Raw genomic sequence first — 20864 nt, 5'->3', positions numbered from 1 at the left:
AAGTGATAGACCAGACAGAGAAACCTATAGCTTATCAGAGAAAGCACTCGAATAAAATATATGATTACAGTGAAGTCTGACAACTGCTTGGCTAAATGAAGTACAGGGTGTTGTGGAAAACTCAGGCAAACAGAAGTTAGCTGGGTGCAGAGGAAAGGGAAGGTTTCTATACAGAAAAAGCATCATGTTTGTAACTGGTCAAAAAATTCAGAATCTACTCTTACATACACAAAGAAATTGTAATTTCTTCATTTCATCTATAAATATTATGACCTTTCCCCAGGCTCCTGCCCACTGGCTGGGAGAAAAAGGAAGCTCAGTTAAATTCAATAAATATGTAAGTCCTTTTAGATAGGGCTCAGTCTCTCTTGAATAAAAGTGCTCCATTTCTCAGATGGCATCCCTCCTCAGGAAGGGTCTTGCTCTGTCATCTAGGCTACAATGCAGTGGTGCAATCACAGCTCACTGCAGCCTAGAACCCCTGGGCCCAAGCAATCCTTCCTCCTCATCCTCCTGAATAGCTGGGGCTACAGGTGCATGTGACCACACTTGAGTAATTTTTTAAAATAACTTTTTGTAGAGACAGAATCTTGCTATATTGCCCAATCTGGCCTCCAACTCCTGGGCTTAAGGAATCTCCTGCCTCATCCTTTCAAAGTGCTGAGATTACAGGCATAAGCCACCATGCCTGCCCTCCTCATTCTTATAAGACCTTGTATCAGGGAGAGAGGAGAGGGTCCTTGGTCATAGGGGCTCTCTAGTCTCTGAGGCCATATGCTTTTGTCTGCCTAGCTTCTAGGTGCACTACTGGCCGCCTAGGCCATTATCTGCCTCCAGGGAGCTCATGCAGACAGGGCTTCCTGTGGCTCCTCCAGCAGATTAAGTCTCAGTTTTCTCCAATTGGAGCTGAGAACACTTAGGTCTGGCCGTGACTCCCATTCAGACACAGTACAGTCAGTCCAGGGGATCTGCTCAGTGCCTCACTATACATCCCCTTATCTTTTGAAAAACCCCCTCTAGAAACTATTTAGCCAGATTTTCAGTTACTTTCAGGTTTCTGGAAACTAAAGCTAAGGATTTGGGGAAGCTAACTTGAGTCTTTCCATTCTGATCACTCTTTCTCTCTATGTTAGCAATGATGTGGCTCACCCCAGGCAGGACTGCAGAAGATTCCAAGTGGCTTTTCCGGGAATGTCAAGTGAGAGTGTTAGTAAGTGTGAGGGTAACATCATTTGGTTCTATGACACCACCTAAATGTAGTATCAAATAGTAATTCCCAGTTTAGGGGGATGGAGCTAGTAGGAGGTAATTGGTTCATGGGGGAGGATTTCCCCTTGCTGTTCTTGTGATAGTAAGTGAGTTCTTACGAGATGTGGTTGTTTAAAAGTGTGTAGCCCTTCGTCCTTCACTCTCTCTCTCTGGCTACCATGGTAAGATATGCCAGCTTCTCCTTTGCCCTTCTCCCATGATTGTAAGTTTCCTGAAGCTTCCCCAGCCATGTCTCTTGCACAGCCTGTGGAACTGTGAGTCAATTAAATCTCCTTTCTTTACAAGTTACCCAGTCTCCAGTAGTTCTTTGTAGCAGTGTGAGAATGGACTAATACAGAAGGTAAGAGCTCCTTCCTGCCCTCATTATCTTTTCAAAAGCTCATCTCCTTCACTCCAGCCTGGGCAACAGAATGAGACTGTTTCAAAAAAAAAGATCATCTCACTGCCCTGCCTCACTCTGTTTTATCTTTCCACAATGACCCTAGAATTGGAAAAGGTTTCTCCCTTCTTTCTATCCTCTCTTACATAAAACCCTATGGTGTATTCCTGAAAACTCTCTCTATATATGCTAATGAAAGGTAAAGCAATTTAGACAAGACTTTCCTCAGGAGATAGGCTTGCTACAAATTTCTATTTTTGAATGCTAAAAGCTGAATATTACCTCGGTCATTTTTTTTTTGCAATTTGCATTTCTTCTAGAATAAACGTTAATATTTCCCTGCTGCCAAACAGAGAGATGCCTCAGGCACACTGGGGTGAAGATCATGTCCTCAGGCAAGAAAACAAAAAAAGCACGTAAATAAATTTCAAAGTACTTTCCAAGTTACAAGTGTAAGAGCTCTGACTGGGAAAGACTGTGGTGCATTTAAGGTAGTGAAAGACGTGGACCTGGCTGATAGGTAGTAGGAAGACAGGGTACCTGATTAGCACCAAGAAATATAAAAAAGTTATTACTCATTAGCTTACTCTGTGCCAGCACAGAGGATCATAAGGAAAAATCCTCCCTAAGGGATAGAGGAAGTCATTGAATGGAATACTGAACAAGGCAGTGTCAGGATCAGATGTGTTTTTTGAAAGGATCCCTCCGGCTGCAGTGTGGAGAAAGGACTGGAAGGAAGGGAAAAAGATTAGGATTCAGAGAGTTCAGTAACTTTTGTCTGCAGGAACCCAGGCAAAAGATGAGGGGTAGAACTAGGGCAGGAGTAGTAAAGATAGAATCTGAGGATATCTAACAGAGAGACAAGTTCTGTGAGTAAGTTGTATAAGTGGGAGGTGAAAACAAAGGAAGATTCAAGGATGAGCCTAAAATTTTCATCTTGAGCAATGCGTAGATGTGGGTGATTTTCTAAGACAAGACACTCTTTATATGCAGCAGATTTCTAGAGACAGATGAGGTAGTACAGCTCCACTTTGGACATTCTGAGTATGAGGTGTCTAGTAGCCATTTAAGATCTTCAGTACCCAATAATGAGCTGATAGTATACTTATGAAGTGACAGATTCAAATAAAATTTATTCTAAAACCCTTTACTCCCAGCTGTTTCTCTGAAAATTTGATTTAAAAATAAAATTTCTCAAATTTCTCTGAAAATTTAAAAATAAAATTTCTCAAATTTCTCTGAAATTTTGATTTAAAAATAAAATAAGGACATTGATTTTCAGTTTGATTCTGGAAGTTGTGGTTTACAACATCTTGTTCTTTCTGCCCTCAAGAAGTTTCACTATAAATGCACACACCTCCCATTCTCAGGTTTTAATTCACACAACCTACTAATCACTGTAGGCAAACTGAATCCATGTCCTCTTACTGTGGAGAACAGAAATATTATAAACACTATCTTGAATGTAATTAATAATATTATGGTGTCAGACACTAGGAATGCATTTAATAAGCAACTGGCCCTCTTTTCTAATTATTGCTGAAAATCTATAAATCAAATAATTTAACACCAAAGCTCTCATTTTAACTACTCCAATTTATGACTTTTTAAAACAGTACCATATAAAAGGTTGCCTTATTTGTTACCCAAGTATACGTTTTTAATCTAGTTGATTTTGAAGGAAATCATAGGAATTTACATTTCTTAAAGCATCCAGTTTACCAAATTTTTCTTTAATGGCTACAAAGTTGTTTATTGATACTTGCTTTAACAATTTTCAATTTATGCTATACTTATTGTATCTATTTTTTAGAGCAAGGTAATTATGAGATCCCAAGTTAAGTATCAAGTTCTCCATTTGAGTCTGTCTTAGAGTATAGCCAGAATTATTTTCTGGAGAGAATAATGGCCCTTCCTGTGGAGGAGTGAAGAATGTTTTATTGTAATTTCAAGCAGAAGCCCTTATTAGTACACTAACCCAGAAAGATTGCTCAAGGCTCTGAATTTAACCAGCAACATAGACGAGCTACACCCCAGTTATTAATAAGCAACATAGACTAGCTATACCCCAGTTGTTAATTAGGAATTCACAAATTCACTGCTGCTCAGTAGTTTTCAAAGGCACAGGTGAGAAAAAACTCATGCACATGCATATTTGAGGATACAGTATTCATCCATTCCTTTCTAGATGCTCTGAAATTCATTCCTGGCCTAAGCCAACATGTTAGAGAGCTATGCACTTGGATATTAAAGAAATTTTAAAACTTAACCCATTAACTTTTTGAGCTTTAGTTTCCAAAATGCAAAATAAAGGAAGCTTCATTCATTCAATTAACACTCAGTGAATTTCTTTCTTTTTTTTGAGACGAAGTTTCACTCTTGTTACCCAGGCTGGAGTGCAATGGCACGATCTCAGCTCACTGCAACCTCCGCCTCCTGGGTTCAGGCAATTCTCCTGCCTCAGCCTCCCGAGTAGCTGGGATTATAGGCATGCGCCACCGTACCCAGCTAATTTTTTGTATCCTTAGTAGAGACGGGGTTTCACCATGTTGACCAGGATGGTCTCGATATCTTGACCTCTTGATCCACCCGCCTCAGCCTCCCAAAGTTCTGGGCTTACAGGCTTGAGCCACTGCGCCTGGCCAACACTCAGTGAAGTTCTATACTCAAAACATTAGGTCTACGAAATAGACTAAGACACAGTCCTACTTCTCAAAGACCCTGTCTGTCCACCTATATTTATAGTATGTTTATATATTTTAACTGACTAAATGTATAATTATAATTCTATATGATAAATGCAAACATGGAAGTATACACAGGTTACAGAAGCACAAGGAGGGATATCTTATCCATCTAGAGTGTAAAAAGGAAGGAGAATAACGACTGAAGGATACTGAGGCATCTTCAGGATTACTGTCACCCACCGTCACAGAAAAGCTTAGTAAATACGGAAATTTATTATCTCACATAACAAAAGGTCCAGAGATAAGGCAGGCCCCAAAGTTGACTTAGTGGCTCAATGATATAATCAAACACCCCCATCCTTCCCCTCTCTCAGCTCTGCCTTTCTCAGAGTTGGCTTTCTGCTCAGGACAGAGCACCTTAGTCACAGGTAACTGTAGCAGTCTCAGGTATCACTGTAAGACACACAAAAGTCCTAAGAAAGAGACTATCTTTTCCTGTGGCTCCTTAGGAAGGAAGAAACACTCCCAGATAATAATGAAAATTTCCCCTCACATCTCAAAATCCTGAATTTGGATATATGTCCATTTGCAAAGCAATCATTAGTAGGAACCATGAGATTGCCATTATAGGCTTATAGTAATCATTTGAGATGCTGTCTGTTTTAGAGGATCAACTATTCATATTACTACACTGGTGTTATATGAGCACAAACTAGCTGACTTGAAAGAAGTCACTCTTCTGGGAATCTCTCATTTGCCAAATTATCTCTGCACTTCTTACCTTAATAAGATATTACTGATTTTTCCTCTACTTTAATACCTAGAAAGGAAAGCCATTCAAAAAATATCAAATCATACAATACTAGTTCATTATGCAGTTAAAACTCATGCATTTTGAACAAAACTTACCAAAATCTACTAGTTTCACTCCACCTTCAGTGGTCAACAGAATGTTATTTCCTTTCACATCTCTGTGGATAGTTTTGTTGTTATGCAAATGGTGAAGTCCCTAGAAGATGGGAAATATATAATGACTTAACAAAAAAATCAAATTACAAAAATTTTTAGATGATGTACTTGTACAAAATCAATAGCAAACATGTTAAAATAAAATTCAGACATTCAAATGTTTCACAGTGAGTTAGTCACATTACATCATTTCCACTTTGAACTACTGTATTACGAATGTGTTCATTTCAATGGAATAAAATATTTCATATACTTATTTAAGATAATGGCCAAAAAATCCTGTTTTTAATTTTCTACCTTTATCACTATCACAGTCTCAGAAATATAATGAGGTCAGAATTCAAGATCCTGTTAGCATAATGACAGTAGATTTATAGTGGAAAAAAAGAATTAGCTATGCTGAACATGTCAGATTTTGCATATATTCTTGCATCAATAAATACTAATGTAGTGGTATTTTTCTAAAAATAGATTTTTTTTTAACTGAAACTGCTTCATAATTAATGCACAAACAATTTAAATTGCCTTACCATTAGTGCTTCATGTAAAATATAGGCAATTAGAGGCTCACTCATTCTTTCACCCCTCTTCAGAAATCCTTTCACAAGGTCAGTCACTGATCCTCCATTGCACAGCTAAACAAGAATATTTTAAGATGGATATGAAAATACATGTGACATTCTATGTTCTTGCTAGAAAATGTTTTCCAAAACATTTTTAAAAGTGTTCCAATGTTCTGTTCCAAATGATTAATGCCATTATCTTTATGGTTTAATAAATACAATGAACATATAAACTTATACTTGTGTAAAATTAATTCCTAGAATACAATTTTCAAATGAATTAATTTTTAGAAAATAAATTTGGAGAAGCACTGGAGCTTGATTTTCAAATTTAAGGATAAGAATTATGATTCTACAAATTCTCAAATTTTAGGATCTAAAGCTTAAAAGCATTAATGATTACTGATAGTTTAATCAATAGTGCGATAGATTCTATCACCTCAAAACACGGTTATGTACTATTTTGTATGTATATTAGTTTAAAAATTGACAAAATTTCAGAATATATTGAAGTGAGGATTAGAAATAATATTTTAGAAAACTAGAATATCATGTACCCATACATACTTTAGCATCCTCCTTCCCCTCCCCACCCCCAAAACAGGGAGAATGTACATAGAAAAAAAGGAGGAAGGAATAGGGTAGGGGACTTTTCCATATCTGTGTTCTCCAAACTTAGGTAACATTAAATTCCATAGAAAACTATCAAAAGAGCTGTATGTTTGCAGAACAAAGAAATACTGATATTAGAAGCAAATATTAATAGAAGGAAGATAACTGGATAAATGGCCCTGGAACAAGAGAACATCCCAATGAAGAATTGACCCCACAATTCCTGGATCCTCCAATCCCTAATCCTTTAGTCTTTGCCTTCAGCCTTGCCACACCTCCCAGGGTTCCCTTCTGTCTGTGGTTTTCCTGTCCACCACCCTGACATTTCATGCCTCCTCCTTTCCCATCTGCTTGAGAACTGAAGAAACCATCATTTCCCTGAATCTCTTCTAACCCAAGTCAAAAGGTGGGAGCAGATATGTATATTTTTATTATCCTAATTTGAAAAACTAAATCCATTTTCTCATTCCGTTTTTCCTGATATGGTGATTAGATTTTACTAAGTTTGGCTGGGTGCAGTGGCTCACATCTGTAATCCAGTACTTTAGGAGACCAAGGTGAAAGGATCACTTGAGGCTAGGAGACCAGCCTGGGCAACACAGCAAGACCTCTGCCTCCAGAAAACTTTTTATAAAAATTAGCCAGGCATAGTGGCACATACTGGAGGTTTGGCTATTTGGTAGGCTCAGGCAGAACTGCCCGAGCCTAGGAGTTCGAGGCTGCAGTGAGGCTTTAGTGAGCTACTGCACTACAGCCTGGGAAACAGAGTGAGACCCTATCTCTAAAAAAAAGTAATAAATAAAAAACCTAAATTTTAGGTCTACTTTTTAAACTTCTAAAAATCACTGTAGATTGACTAAATTTATCTTTTTTTTTTTTTTTTTTGAGACGGAGTTTCACTCGTTACCCAGGCTGAAGTGCAATGGCGCGATCTCAGCTCACTGCAAACCTCCGCCTCCTGGGTTCAGGCAATTCTCCTGCCTCAGCCTCCTGAGTAGCTGGGATTACAGGCACGCGCCACCATGCCCAGCTAATTTTTTTTGTATTTTTAGTAGAGACGGGGTTTCACCATGTTGACCAGAATGGTCTCGATCTGTTGACCTCGTGATCCACCCACCTCTGCCTCCCAAAGTGCTGGGATTACAGGCTTGAGCCACCACGCCCGGCCTAAATTTATCTTTTTATTTCTCCAAAGTGTGGCCTCTATTTGGCTGTACCTTCTACAGTTGACTATTATGATAATACAGGAGTAAATATTTGGCTTATTTGACTTAGCATAATGCATTTCAGATTCATCTACACCGCTGCACATCCTTTTTCTAAATGCCATTTTAATTTTTTAAATTCTATTTTGATGCTCAGTATTCCACTGAATGGATGAACCACTGCTTATCCGTTTATAAAATTGAAAGTCATTTGAATTGTTTTCAGTTTTTGGCAATTATAAGTAAAACTACTATGAACATTCACATAGAGGTTTTGATGTGAATATACATTTTTATTTTTCTTGGGTAAATACAAAGAGAGGAAGCTGCTGAATCCTATGGGTTATATATTTAACTGTCTCTGCATCTGCCAGAATTTCCCACAGTGGCTACGGCTATACTATCTGCAGCCTGTCTAGCAGTGCATGAGAATTCCAGCTGTTCCACATCTTCATCAGCACTTGACATTGTGAAGCGTTTTATTAAAGTCATTCTATTAATTTACTTGTTTTATTTTTTATTATTATTTTTAAATTTCAGTAAGTTTTTGGAGAACAGGTAGTGTTTGGTTACATGAGTAACTTCTTTAGTGTCGATTTCTGAGATTTCAGTGCACCCATCACCCAAGCTGTGTACACTGTATCCAATGTGGTTGTCTTTTATCCCTCACCCCCACCCCAACACTTTCCCTCATGTCCCCAGAGTCTAACGTATCATTCTTTGCTTTTGTGTCCTCATAGCTTAGCTCTCACATAGGAGTGATAACCTATGATGTTTGGGTTTCCATTCCTGAGTCACTTCGCTTAGAATAATCGTCTCCAATTCCACCCAGGTTGCTGTGAATGCCATTATTTCATTCCTTTTTATGGCTGAGTAGTATTTGATTATATATATGTTTATATACATGTGATTGATATATATATACACATAATATATATAAAATTTGTATATACATGATATATATCATATATATATGATCTCTCTCTCTATATATATGTCACATTTTCTCTATTTACCTGTTTATTGCCATATGTTTGCAATTGCAAATTGTGCTGCTATAAACATGCGTGTATAAGTATTTTTTTCATATAATGATTTAGTTTCCTCTGGGTAGATACCTAGTAGTGGGATTATTGAATTAAATGGTAAATTTACTTTTAGTTCTTTTAAAAATCTCCACATTGTTTTCCATAGTGGTTCCATAGTGGTGTTGATGGGAGTGTAAAAGTGTTCCCTTATCACCACATCCACGCCAACATCTATTATTTAAAAATTTTTTTATTATGGCTATTCTTGAAGGAGTGAAGTGCTATGGCATTGTGATTCTGATTTGCCTTTGTCTGATAATTAGTGATGCTGGGCATTTTTTCATATGCTTGTTGGCCATTTGTATATCTTCTTTTGAGAACTGCCTATTAATGTCCTTAACCCATTTTTTGATGGGATTGTTTGTTTTTTTCTTGCTGATGTGTTTGAGTTCTTTGTAGATCCTGGATATATTAGTTCTTTGTTGGATATATAGATTTTGAAGATATTCTCTTACTCTGTGGGTTGTCTGTTAACTCTACTGATTATTTCTTTTGCTGTGCAGAAGCTTTTTAGTTTAATCAAGTCCCATCTATTTAGCCTTGTTTTTTTGCATTTGCTTTTGGGTTCCTGGTAATGCAGTCTTTGCCTAAGTCAATGTCTCAAAGCTTTTTTTCCCATATTATCTTCTAGAATCTTTATGATTTCAGGTCTTACATTTAAGTCTTTGATCCATCTTGAGTTGATATTTGTGTAAGGTAAGAGATGAGGATCCAGATTTACTCTTCCATCTGGATCATCTTGCCAATTATCCTAGCACCATTTATTGAATAGAGTGTCCTTTCTCCACTTTATGTTCTTGTTTGCTTTGTCAAAGACCAGTTGGCTCTAAGTATTTGGCTTTATTTTTAGGTTCTCTATTCTGTTCCATTGGTCTACGTGCCTATTTTTATATTAGTACCATGATGTTTTGGTGATTGTAGCCTACAGTATAGTTTGAAGTTGGGTAATGTGATGCCTCCAGATTTATTCTCTTTGCTTAGTCTTGCTTTGGCTATTTGGGCTCTTTTTTGGTTGCATATAAATTTCATGATCATTTTTTCCAGTTTTGTGAAGAATGATGGTGGTATTTTGATGAGAACTGTACTGAATTTATAGATTTCTTTTGGCAATATGGTCATTTTCACAATATTGATTCTACATATCCATGAGCATTGGATGTGTTTCCACATGTTAGGAATAATAAGTTCCTCTTTAAAAGGTTTAATTATGTAATGTTCTTATCCTTTGTTCAAAAGCCTAACCTCCTTGTACTTTCTTATTTCCAGCCTGCAAACCACCCTACCACTCTCTAGTTGTGCCCTGACATGCCTTGTACTATAATGGACAAACCACTATGACCCCTCCTTCTCTCATAAATCATGTGCTTACCATGTTGAAAAAAGTTTAAGTGTTAGCCAACTGGGATCAACTTAGATTGTGTGGTCCAACCTAGACAACAGGGGATGGACACAGGGATAAGAACTGCATTAGGAATAAAAACCCCTTCTCTTCTTTGTTTGGTGAGCTCTTGCAATCGTAACTGATGCAGGTGGCACCTTCTGCAGAAGTAAATTGCCTTGCTGAGAAAACTTTTCCCTAAGTGCTAGTTTTTCTTTACAGTACGAAGCATTTGCTTCCAACATTTTGGCACCGTTTTGTAGTTTTCCTTGTAGAGGTTTCTCACATCGTTGGTTGGATATATTCCTAAATATTTTATTTATTTATTTTTGTGGCTTATTGTGAAAGAGAGGTTGAATTCTTGATTTGATTCTCAGCTTAGTTGCCTTTGGCATATAGTAGAGCCACTGATTTGTGTACATCAATTTTATATCTTGAAACTTTGCTGAATTCATTTACCAGTTCTAGGAGCTTTTCAGATGAGTCTTTAGAGTTTTCTAGTACAAGATCATATCATCGGCAAACAGTGACAGTTTGACTTCATCTTTACTAATTTGGATGCTCTTTCTTTCTTTCTCTTGACTGATTCCTCTAGCGAGGAATTTCAGTATTGTGCTGAATAGAAGTGAAAATGGGCATCCTTGACCTGTTCCAGTTCTCAGGGGGAATGCTTTCAACTTTTCCCCATTCAGTATAATGCTGGCTCTGGGTTTGTTGTAGATGGCTTTTATTACCTTAACGTATGTCATTTCTATACTGATTTTGTTGAAGGTTTTAATCATAAAGTGATGCTGGATTTTGTCAAATGCTTTTTCTGCATCTATTGAGATGATCATGTAACTGTTTTTAATCTGCTTATGTGATGTGTCATATTTATTGACTTACATGTGTTAAACTATCCCTGCATCCCTGGTATGAAACCCACTTGATCATGGTACATTATTTTTTTGGTATGCTGTTGGATTCAGTTTGCTAGTATTTTGCTCAGGATGTTTCCATCTATGTGCAGCAGTATGTAGTTTTCTTCTGGTCTGCAGTTTTTGTTGTTGTTGTTGATACGTCCTTCCCTGATTTTGGTATTAGGGTGATACTGGCTTCACAGAATGATTTACGGAGAATTCCTTCTCTCTGTATATTTTGGAATAGTATCAATAGTATTGGTACCAATTCTTCTTTGAATGTCCTATAGAATTCAGCTGTGAATCTGTCTGATCCTGGCCTTCTTTTTTGGGGGGTGGCGGTTGGCAATTTTTTTATTACTAATTCAATCTCACTGCTTGTTATTGGTCTGTTCAGAGATTCTATATCTTCCTGATTTAATCTAGGAGGGTTATATATTTCCAGGTATTTATCCATCTCCTCTAGATTTTCTAGTTAATATGCTCAAAGGTATTCATAGAATCCTTGAATAATCTTTTGTATTTCTCTGGTAGCAGTTATAATATCTCCCCTTTCATTTTGAATTGAGCTTATTTCAATCTTCTCTCTTCTTGGTTAATCTTGGTCTAACCAGCTTTTTGTTTCATTTATCTTTTGTATTTTTTTTTTGTTTAAATTCCATTTAATTCTATTCTGATCTTCATTATTTCTTTACTGCTGCTGGATTTGGGTTCAGATTGTTCTCACTTCTACACTTCTGTGAAATGTGACCTAAGATTGTAGATTTGTGTTCTTTCAGACTTTTTGATGTAGGCATTAAATGGTATGACATTTCCTCTTAGCACTGCTTTCACTGTATCTCAGAGGTTTTGATAGATTGTGTTACTATTATGGTTCAGTTTAAAGAATTTTTTAATTTCCATCTTGATTTCATTGTTGAACCAATGATCATTCATGAGCAGGTTATTTAATTTCCATGTATTTGCATGGTTTTGAAGGTTCCTTTTGGAGTTTATTTCCAATTTTATTTCACTGTGGTCTTGATATGGCTTTAATGACTAGAGGAACAGCAGAGTTTTTGGTTTTGTGCCAATAGGATTAACAACATGGACACACATGGAGTGGTTTTCAGAAGCAAAAAATTTAATAGAAAAGCAAGAAGGAAGTAAAAAGAGAACAGCTTCCCCATACAGAGACAAGGCAGGGGGGCTTGGAACAAAAATAAACTCTGTGTGTGGCAGAAAGGCAGTTTATAATATTGGGAGGCTGGAGGAGGCCATGTCTGGTTTGCATAGGGCCCAGGGGATTGGTTTGACTAGGTGTGTTACTTATGAAGCCAGTGAAAAACCTGGCCTTTTTACCTTAACCCTTCAATATACAAATGCAGGTTGACAATGATGTTTTGAACACATGGTGTTATTTGAAGATGGCTATTACACTTGGCACTGGTGGTGACAAGGAGAAGATGGTGGGAATTGCCATATTGAGTGAACCCAATTTTTAATGGCTGGCATTTGCCTATCAAAGCTTGCCAGCCTGGACTTTCAGGCTGCCTCTTCTGTTAGAAAAGAAATGGTTTGGGGGTTGTGTCTTATTACAGGAAAATTTCCACTGAGATCCTTTACCCTTACTATCTGCATAAAATAATTTTTTTATTAACTCCTGTAGTAGTCTGAGAGAGTACTTGATATAATTTTGATTTTCTCAAATTTACTGAGACTTGTTTTGTGGCCTATCATATGGTCTATCTTGCAGAATGTTCCATGTGCTGATGAATAGAATGTATATTCTGCAGTTGTTGCGTAGAATGTTCTGTAAATATCTCTATTTGTTGTGGGGTATAGTTTAAGTCCATTGTTTCTTTGCCACACTGTCTTCTACATGGTTGAGCTAATTTACACTCCCACTAATGGTGTAAAAGTGTTCCTATTTCTCCACAGCCTCACCAGCATCTATTGCTTTTTGGCTTTTTAATAATTGCCATTCTGACTGGTATGAGATGGTATCTCATTATGGTTTTGATTTACATTCCTCTAATGATCAGAGATGTTGAGCTTTTTTTCATGTTTCTTGGCCACATAAATTTCTTCTTTTTTGAAGTACCTGTTCATATCTTGTCCACTTTTGACGGTTTTTGTTTTCGTTTGTAAATTTGTTTAAGTTTCATGTAAATTCTGGATATTAGCCCTTTGTTGGGTGGGTAGATTGTAAAACTTTTCTCCCATTCTGTAGGTTGCCTGTTCACTCTGATGATAGTTTATTTTGTTGTGCAGAAGCTCTTTAGTTTAATTAGATCCCATTTCTCAACTTTATTTTTTGTTGCAATTGCTTTTGCTGTTTTCATCATTAAATCCTTGCCCATGCCTATGTCCTGAATGGTATTGCCTAGGTTTTTTTCTAAGGTTTTTATAGTTTTTGGTTTTACATTTAAGTCTTTAATTCATCTTGCATAAATTTTTGTATAAGGTGTAAGGAAGGGATCGTTTCAGTTTTCTGCATATGGCTAGCCATTTGTCCAAGCACCATTTATTCAATAGGGAATCCTTTCCCTATTGATTGTTTTTGTCAGATTTGTCAAAGATCAGATGGTTATAGATGTGTGGTGCTACTTCTTAGGTCTCTGTTCTGTTCCATTGTTCTATGTGTCTGTTTTGATACCCATGCCGTGCTGTTTCAGCTACTGTAAACTCAACATCCCCTTATGTTAAAAACTCTCAATAAACTAGGTATTGACGGAACATATTAAAAAAATGAGAGCCATTTATGACAAACCAATAGCCAATATCATACTGAATGGGTAAAAGCTGGAAGCATTCCCTTTGAAAACCAGCGCATGACAAGGATGCCCTCTCACACCACTGCTATTCAACATAGGATTGGAATTTCTGGCAAAGGCAATCAGGCAAGAGAAAGAAATAAAGCGTATTTGAATAAAAGAGAGGAAATCAAATTGTCTCTGTTTGCAGATGACATGATTCTATATTTAGAAAACCCCATCGTCTCAGTCCAAAAACTCCTTAAGCTGATAAACAACTTCAGCAAAGTCTTAGGATACAAAATCGATGTGCAAAAATCACAAGCATTCTTATACACCAACAATAGACAAGCGAGTGCCAAATCATGAATGAATTCCTATTTTTGATTGCTACAATTAGAATAAAATACCTGGGAATACACCCAACAAGGATGTGAAGGATCTTTTCAAGGAGAACTACAAATCACTGCTCTAGGAAATAAGAGAGGACACAAACAAATGAAAAAATATTTCATCTTCATGGATAGAAATCAATATCATGAAAATGGCAAACTGCCCAAAATAATTTAGATTCAATGTTATTCCTATTAAACTACCATTGACATTCTTCACAAAATTAGCAAATAGAATTTAAAAAAATAAACAGCTAAGAAGAACTCTCCTGGAATAAAAATAAACCTGAAAGCTAGCCACAAAAAGTACTCCTGTAAGGAGACTGCAACTTAATTGAATCAGATTTTGAAACAATTCATGCCCCAGGACACTGCTGAAAACAACAGAGGAATCAGCTGACAATTAGTGGAGTCTAATAACTGGGGGTGACATCAACAGAAGCAGACAGCTTAATAGAAAGACCAGGGAATGAGACAGTCAAAGAAAAGCCCTGTTAAAACCACTGCCATTCCAGAGTGACTGTGCATATACGCCCTAGGCTGTGCTTGCTGGAGAGGGACATCAAAGGCTTCATACTATGGGGAAAATAGATTTCACTAAAATAGTTCAGCCAAGTCACTAAACAAACAGGCAAACAACAAGTTCCCCACTCAGGGGACTTAGTATGAAGACTTCTTGTAATACTTTAAATATATGTTCTGAAATATCCAGTTCTCAATGAAAAAAATAGATAAGACATGCAAAGAAACAGAAAGAAACAGGAAAATATCATTCATACACATGAAAAAAAGAATGGCTTGTGAGCAGGCCCACATATTGGACTTAGTAGACAAATATTCCAAAGCAAAATAAATAAATAAATAAATACATAAATAAATATGTTTAAAGAACCAAAGGAAATCATGCTTAAAGTAGCAAAGAAAGGTTTGAAGGTAACATCTCATCAAATATGGAATATCAATCAAGAGAACACTCATCACTCATAAAAAAAGAACCAAGTGAAAATTATGGATTTAAAAAGCACAATAATGAAAATAAAATTTCACTAGAGGGACTCAACAGATTTGAATTGGGATTGTGAAATATAAAAAAAAGAAGAAGGAATGAAGGTAAATAAACAGTCTCAGAGAAATATAAGCATACATATAATGGCAGCATAAGATAGGAGAGAAGACAAGCAGCAGAAGACAAATCTTTGAAGAAATAATGGCTGAACTTTTTCAAATTTAACAAAAAGCATTCATTTATACATCCAGGTAGCTCAATGAACTCAAGTAAGATGAGTGCATGTAGTCCCAGCTACTTGGAGGCTGAGGCAGGAGAACTGCTTGAACCCGGAAGGCAGAGGTTGCAATGAGCTGAGGTCACACCATTGCACTCCACCCTGGGTGACAGATGAGACTCTCTCTCCAAATAAAAAAAAAAGATAAATGCAAAGAGGTCCACAGCCAGTCACATAGTAGTAAAAAGATTGAAAGCCTATAATAAAAGGACAATCTTAAAATTAGCAGAAGAAAAATGAATTGTCACATATTAGGGAACTAATAATGTTAACAACTGACTTCTTATCAGAAACTATGTAGGCCAGAAGGCAGAGAATACTAAAGAAAATTTTTTAGAATGAAAGTAAGTAATCTCACATAGTGATCTGGATCTACACAAGAAAACAAAGAGCACTAGTAATGGTAATTATTTTATTAGAGACAAATGAAGATTATACTGTAAATGCCTATTTCTTCCTTTTTCTTTTAACTTACTTAAAAAGCAATTGTATAAAACATTAGGCATATAATTGTAGTCTTGGGCCTACAATATATAGAAATGTAACATATTTAACAATAGCATAAAAGAGGTGGGCTGGAGCAAAGCCATATTGAAATAATCACACCAGGCAGTAACTCAGATTCATAGGAACAAACAAAAAGAACCAAAAACATGAAATAAGAATGATAACAAACTATAATTAAATACTTGTTTGTTTCTTCTCTCCCTTTGTTTAAAATACAAAAAATATATAAATAATAAAAATGCACTGTTGTACTATTTATTGATTTAATATATAGAACAATAATACAACATAAAAATGAGGAAAAGGAAATAGAGCTATAGCAATAACATTTCTATATCTCTCTAGAATTAAGTTAGTATAAATATTTGATAGAATTCACCAATGAAGTCATTAGGCTTGGTATTTTCTTTGTGGAAAGGGTTTTAATTATTAAACTTTTTTTTAGTAATATAAACTAATTGTGTTCTCTATTTCTTCTCATGTCAGTTATACAACTTGTGTCTTTCTAGAGAGACACAAGACACTAAATTATCAAACTTATCAATATACAGTTGTGTATACTATCTCATTAATATCATTTGAATGTCTATAAATTCAATAATAATTTCCTCTTTTGATACTTAATATAAATAATATGTATTTTCTTACTTTTTTCTGGATCTGTCTAAAGAGGGATTTACCAAGTTTATTATTGACCTTTACTAAGAGCCAACTCTTCCTTTCATTCTCTCCATTATTTTTGTTTATTTTTTATTTAAGTGATTTCTACTATTATCTCTATTACTTATTTAGGTGAGACTGAGTTTAATTTGCTTCAATTTTATTAACTTCTTAAGGCAAAAATCCTATATAATTGATATTAAATCTTTTTTTTCCTAATATACATTACAGGGAGGTGCAAATGCCCTTCTAGGCACTGCTTAAATGCATTCTACAAATTTGATATGTTTCATTTCCATTACTCCATTCAAAATATTTTCACATTTTTCTTTTGATTTTTCTCTCTGACCTTAAGTTTATTTTTGAGGTGTGCGATCTAATTCCCAGGTGTTTTATAGTTTTTCTAATATTTTTATTTTATTGATTTTAATTGAATTCCATTGTGGTCAGAGAATATACTTTCATGATTTTGACTCTTTTAAATTTGTTGATACTTGTCTTATGTTCCAGTATATTCAAGTTTATGTATTCTCAAATAATTTTCTACTTGTTTTTTAAATTACTGAAGAAATGATTTTGAAATTTCCATTTAATATGAGGATATAACTATTTCTTTTTTCTATTTCTCTTAGTATTTGATGCATATAATTTTAAAGCTTTGTTATTAAGCACACACAAACCTAAAAGTGTTTTCTCCTCTTGACATGTTGAACATTTTGTCATTATGAAATGTCATCTGTCTCTGATTATATTGCTTGTCTCGAAGTTACCTTGTCTTATCTTAAAATAGCCATTCCAATTCATAAAAAATGAATGTTTTCATGATGCAGCTTTTTTATGTCTTTGCTTTCAATCAATCTATCTGTATCTTTCTATTTAAAGTGTGTTTGTAGTTGAGTATTACAATCCAGTCTGATAATTTCTGCCTTTGAATTATATAGTCTAAATCATATATGCTAAATGTAACTACAAATATAACTGGGTTTAAGTTTACCGCATTATTCTATTTGTTCCTATTTGTCTTTTGTTTGTTCTCTTTTCCTACTTTCTTTGGGTTTGAATATTTTTAGTATTCCATTTTGCCCTTCACTAGCTTATTAGGTAATTAGGTATACTTTCTCATTTTACTTTCTACTGGTTGCTTTAAGTTTACAATATGCATCTTCAACTTATTACAATCTACCTTAAAATAATATACCATTTCACATATAAGATACTTTAATTGTATACACTAGTCGCCCATTATCCATGGATTATATATTTCAAGACCTTCAGTGGATACCCAAAACCACAGATGGTATTGCACCCTATATATACTATGCTTTTTGCTATACAGATATCCTACGATAAAGTTAAATTGTAAACTAGGTATAATAAGAGATGATAACTACTAGTAAAATGGAACAATTATAACAACATTTCAGCAACACCACTCTTGCATTCTGGGGCCATTATCAAGTAAAATAAGGGTTACGTGAATATGAGCACTGCAATCCTATGACAATCTGATAACCCAGGTGGCTACTAAGTGACTAATGTACAGAGAGCATATACAACAGATATGCTGTACAAGAAAATAATTCATATCCTGGGTGGGATGGAGTAGGACCACATGAGGTCAGAGGAGACAAAAGAGAAAAGAATAAAAAGTAATGAAGCACACCTCAAAAGAAAATAGCCTAAAAAATAGCCTCAAAAGGGCAAATCTAAGAGTAATTGGCCTTTAAGAGGAGGTAGAGAGACGGGTATAGAATGTTCATTCAAATGAATAACAGAGAACTTCCTAAACCTAAAGAAAGATATCAATATCTAAGTGCAAGAAGGTTATAGAACACCAAGCAGATTTAACCAAAAGAAGACTACCTCAAGGCATTTAATAATCAAACTTCCAAAGGTCAGGGATAAAGAAAGGATCCTAAAAGCAGCAAGAGAAAAGAAACACATAGCATACAATGAGGTTAAATATTTCTGGCAGTAACTTCTCAGTGGAAACCTTACGGGCCAGGTGAGAGTGGCATGACATATTTAAAGTGCTGAAGGAAAAAAAACACTTTAACTCTAGAATAGTACATCCAGTGAAATATGCTTCAAACATGAAGGAGAAATAAAGACTTTGCTAGATAAACAAAAGTTGAAAAATTTCATCAATACCAAACCTGTTCTACAAGAAATGCTAAAGGAAGTTCTTCAGCCAGGAAGAAAACAACATTAATCAGCAATAATCACCTGATGGTACAAAACTTACTGGTAATAGTGGTACACGGAGAAACAGAGAATATTACAACACTGTGACTGTGGTGTATAAACTACTCTTATCATATGTAGAAAGACCAAATGATGAACTAATCAAAAATAATAACTACAACAACTTTTCAAGACATAGTACAATAAGATAAAAATAGAAACCACAAAAGGTTAAAAAGCAGAGGACAAAGCTAATGAATTTTCATTAGTTTTCTTTTTGCTTGTTTGTTTTACATGCAAAGTGTGACATATTCATTTTAATTTCAATAAAATATATTAATGTACCAAATTCTGGATTCCAGTAAATTATTAATAAAAACTGGCACTATCACCTAATAGACATTTTCTATTGGTAGTGTGTAAAATTTTCACATTCCTTTTCTAATATGTAAACTAGAAATATTTTAAAGGTATTATTGGCATATAATATAATTGGCTGTTTTAGGTATACAGTTTGATCTATTTTAGTAATCGCATACAATCATGTAACCACTAAATCAAAATATAGAACACTTTCTTCACCCTTAAATGCCTTAAAACTCTAGGGAAAACACAATAACATAGTGGTAATGCAATCAACAAGTAATCTATGATAACAGAGAAAATAACTTATCAGAAGAAGTATTTTTTTTCCTTTTTATTGCATTTTAAGTTTTGGGGTATGGGCAGAACATGCAAGATAGTTGTATAGGTACACACATGGCAGTGTGATTTGCTGTCTTCTTCCCCTTCACCCACATCTGGCATTTCTCTCCCTGCTATCCCTCCCCAGCTCCCCCGCTGGCTGTCCCTCCCCTATTCCCCCAATAGACCCCAGTGTGTAATGCTCCCCTCCCTGTGTCCATGTGTTCTCACTGTCCATCACCCGCCTATGAGTGAGAATATGCGGTTCTTGTGTCAGTTTGCTGAGAATGATGTTCTCCAGATTGATCCATGTCCCTACAAAGGACACGAACTCATCGTTTTTGATTGCTGCATAATATTCCATGGTGTATATGTGTCACATCTTCCCAGTCCAGTCTATCATTGATGGGCATTTGGGTTGGTTCCAGGTCTTTGCTATTGTAAACAGTACTGCAATAAACATTCGTGTGCATGTGTCCTTATAGTAGAACGATTTATAGTCCTTTGGATATATACCCAGTAATGGGATTGCTGGGTCAAATGGAATTTCTATTTCTAGGTCCTTGAGGAATTGCCACACTGTCTTCCACAATGGTTGAACTAATTTACACTCCTACCAGCAGTGTAAAAGTGTTTCTTTTTCACCACATCCTCTCCAGCATCTGTTGTCTCCAGATTTTTTAATGATTGCCATTCCAACTGGCGTGAGATGGTATCTCAATGTAGTTTTGATTTGCATTTCTCTAATGACCAGCGATGATGAGCATTTTTTCATATGTTTGTTGACCTCATGTATGTCTTCTTTTGTAAAGTGTCTGTTCATATCCTTTGCCCATTTTTGAATGGGCTTGTTTGTTTTTTTCTTGTAAATCTGTTTGAGTTCTTTGTAAATTCTGGATGTCAGCCCTTCGTCAGATGGGTAAACTGCAAAAATTTTTTCCCATTCTGTTGGTTGCTGATTCACCCTAATGACTGTTTCTTTTGCCCTGCAGAAGCTGTGGAGTTTGATTAGGTCCCATTTGTCTATTTTGGCTTTTGTTGCCCATGCTTTTGGTGTTTTGTTCATGAAGTCCTTGCCTACTCCTATGTCCTGAATGGTTTTGCCTAGATTTTCTTCTAGGGTTTTTATGGTGCCAGGCCTTATGTTTAAGTCTTTAATCCATCTGGAGTTAATTTTAGTGTAAGGTGTCAGGAAGGGGTCCAGTTTCTACTTTCTGCACATGGCTAGCCAGTTTTCCCAACACCATTTATTAAACAGGGAATCCTTTCCCCCTTGCTTGTTTTTGTCAGGTTTATCAAAGATTGTATGGCTGTAAATATGTTGTGTTGCCTCCGATGCCTCTGTTCTGTTCCATTGGTCTATCTCTCTG

The 20864-nt window shown here is 35.8% G+C and overlaps 1 protein-coding gene across 8 annotated transcripts in view; it reads right to left on the bottom strand.

The window, feature by feature from the left end:
• Positions 1–20864, bottom strand: part of MYO3A (myosin IIIA) — a 236097-nt gene that overhangs the window by 179877 nt on the left and 35356 nt on the right. For 7 of the 8 annotated variants that reach the window (XM_035306980.3, XM_054258524.2, XM_035306978.3 and 4 more), the window contains 2 exons: positions 5835–5939; positions 5245–5344 (listed from right to left, as the gene is read on the bottom strand). In XM_035306980.3, coding sequence (XP_035162871.3) covers positions 5245–5344; positions 5835–5939 — 205 coding nt within the window. The remainder of the gene's footprint in view (positions 1–5244; positions 5345–5834; positions 5940–20864) is intronic. The other variant, XM_078329619.1, reaches the window with a different exon arrangement.

The sequence above is a fragment of the Callithrix jacchus genome, chromosome 7 (genome assembly GCF_049354715.1).
Source record: "Callithrix jacchus isolate 240 chromosome 7, calJac240_pri, whole genome shotgun sequence".
NCBI classification, from domain to species: domain Eukaryota; kingdom Metazoa; phylum Chordata; class Mammalia; order Primates; family Cebidae; genus Callithrix; species Callithrix jacchus.
The sequence above is the reverse complement of the archived record's forward strand: the minus strand, read 5'-3'. Positions and strand labels throughout refer to the sequence as shown.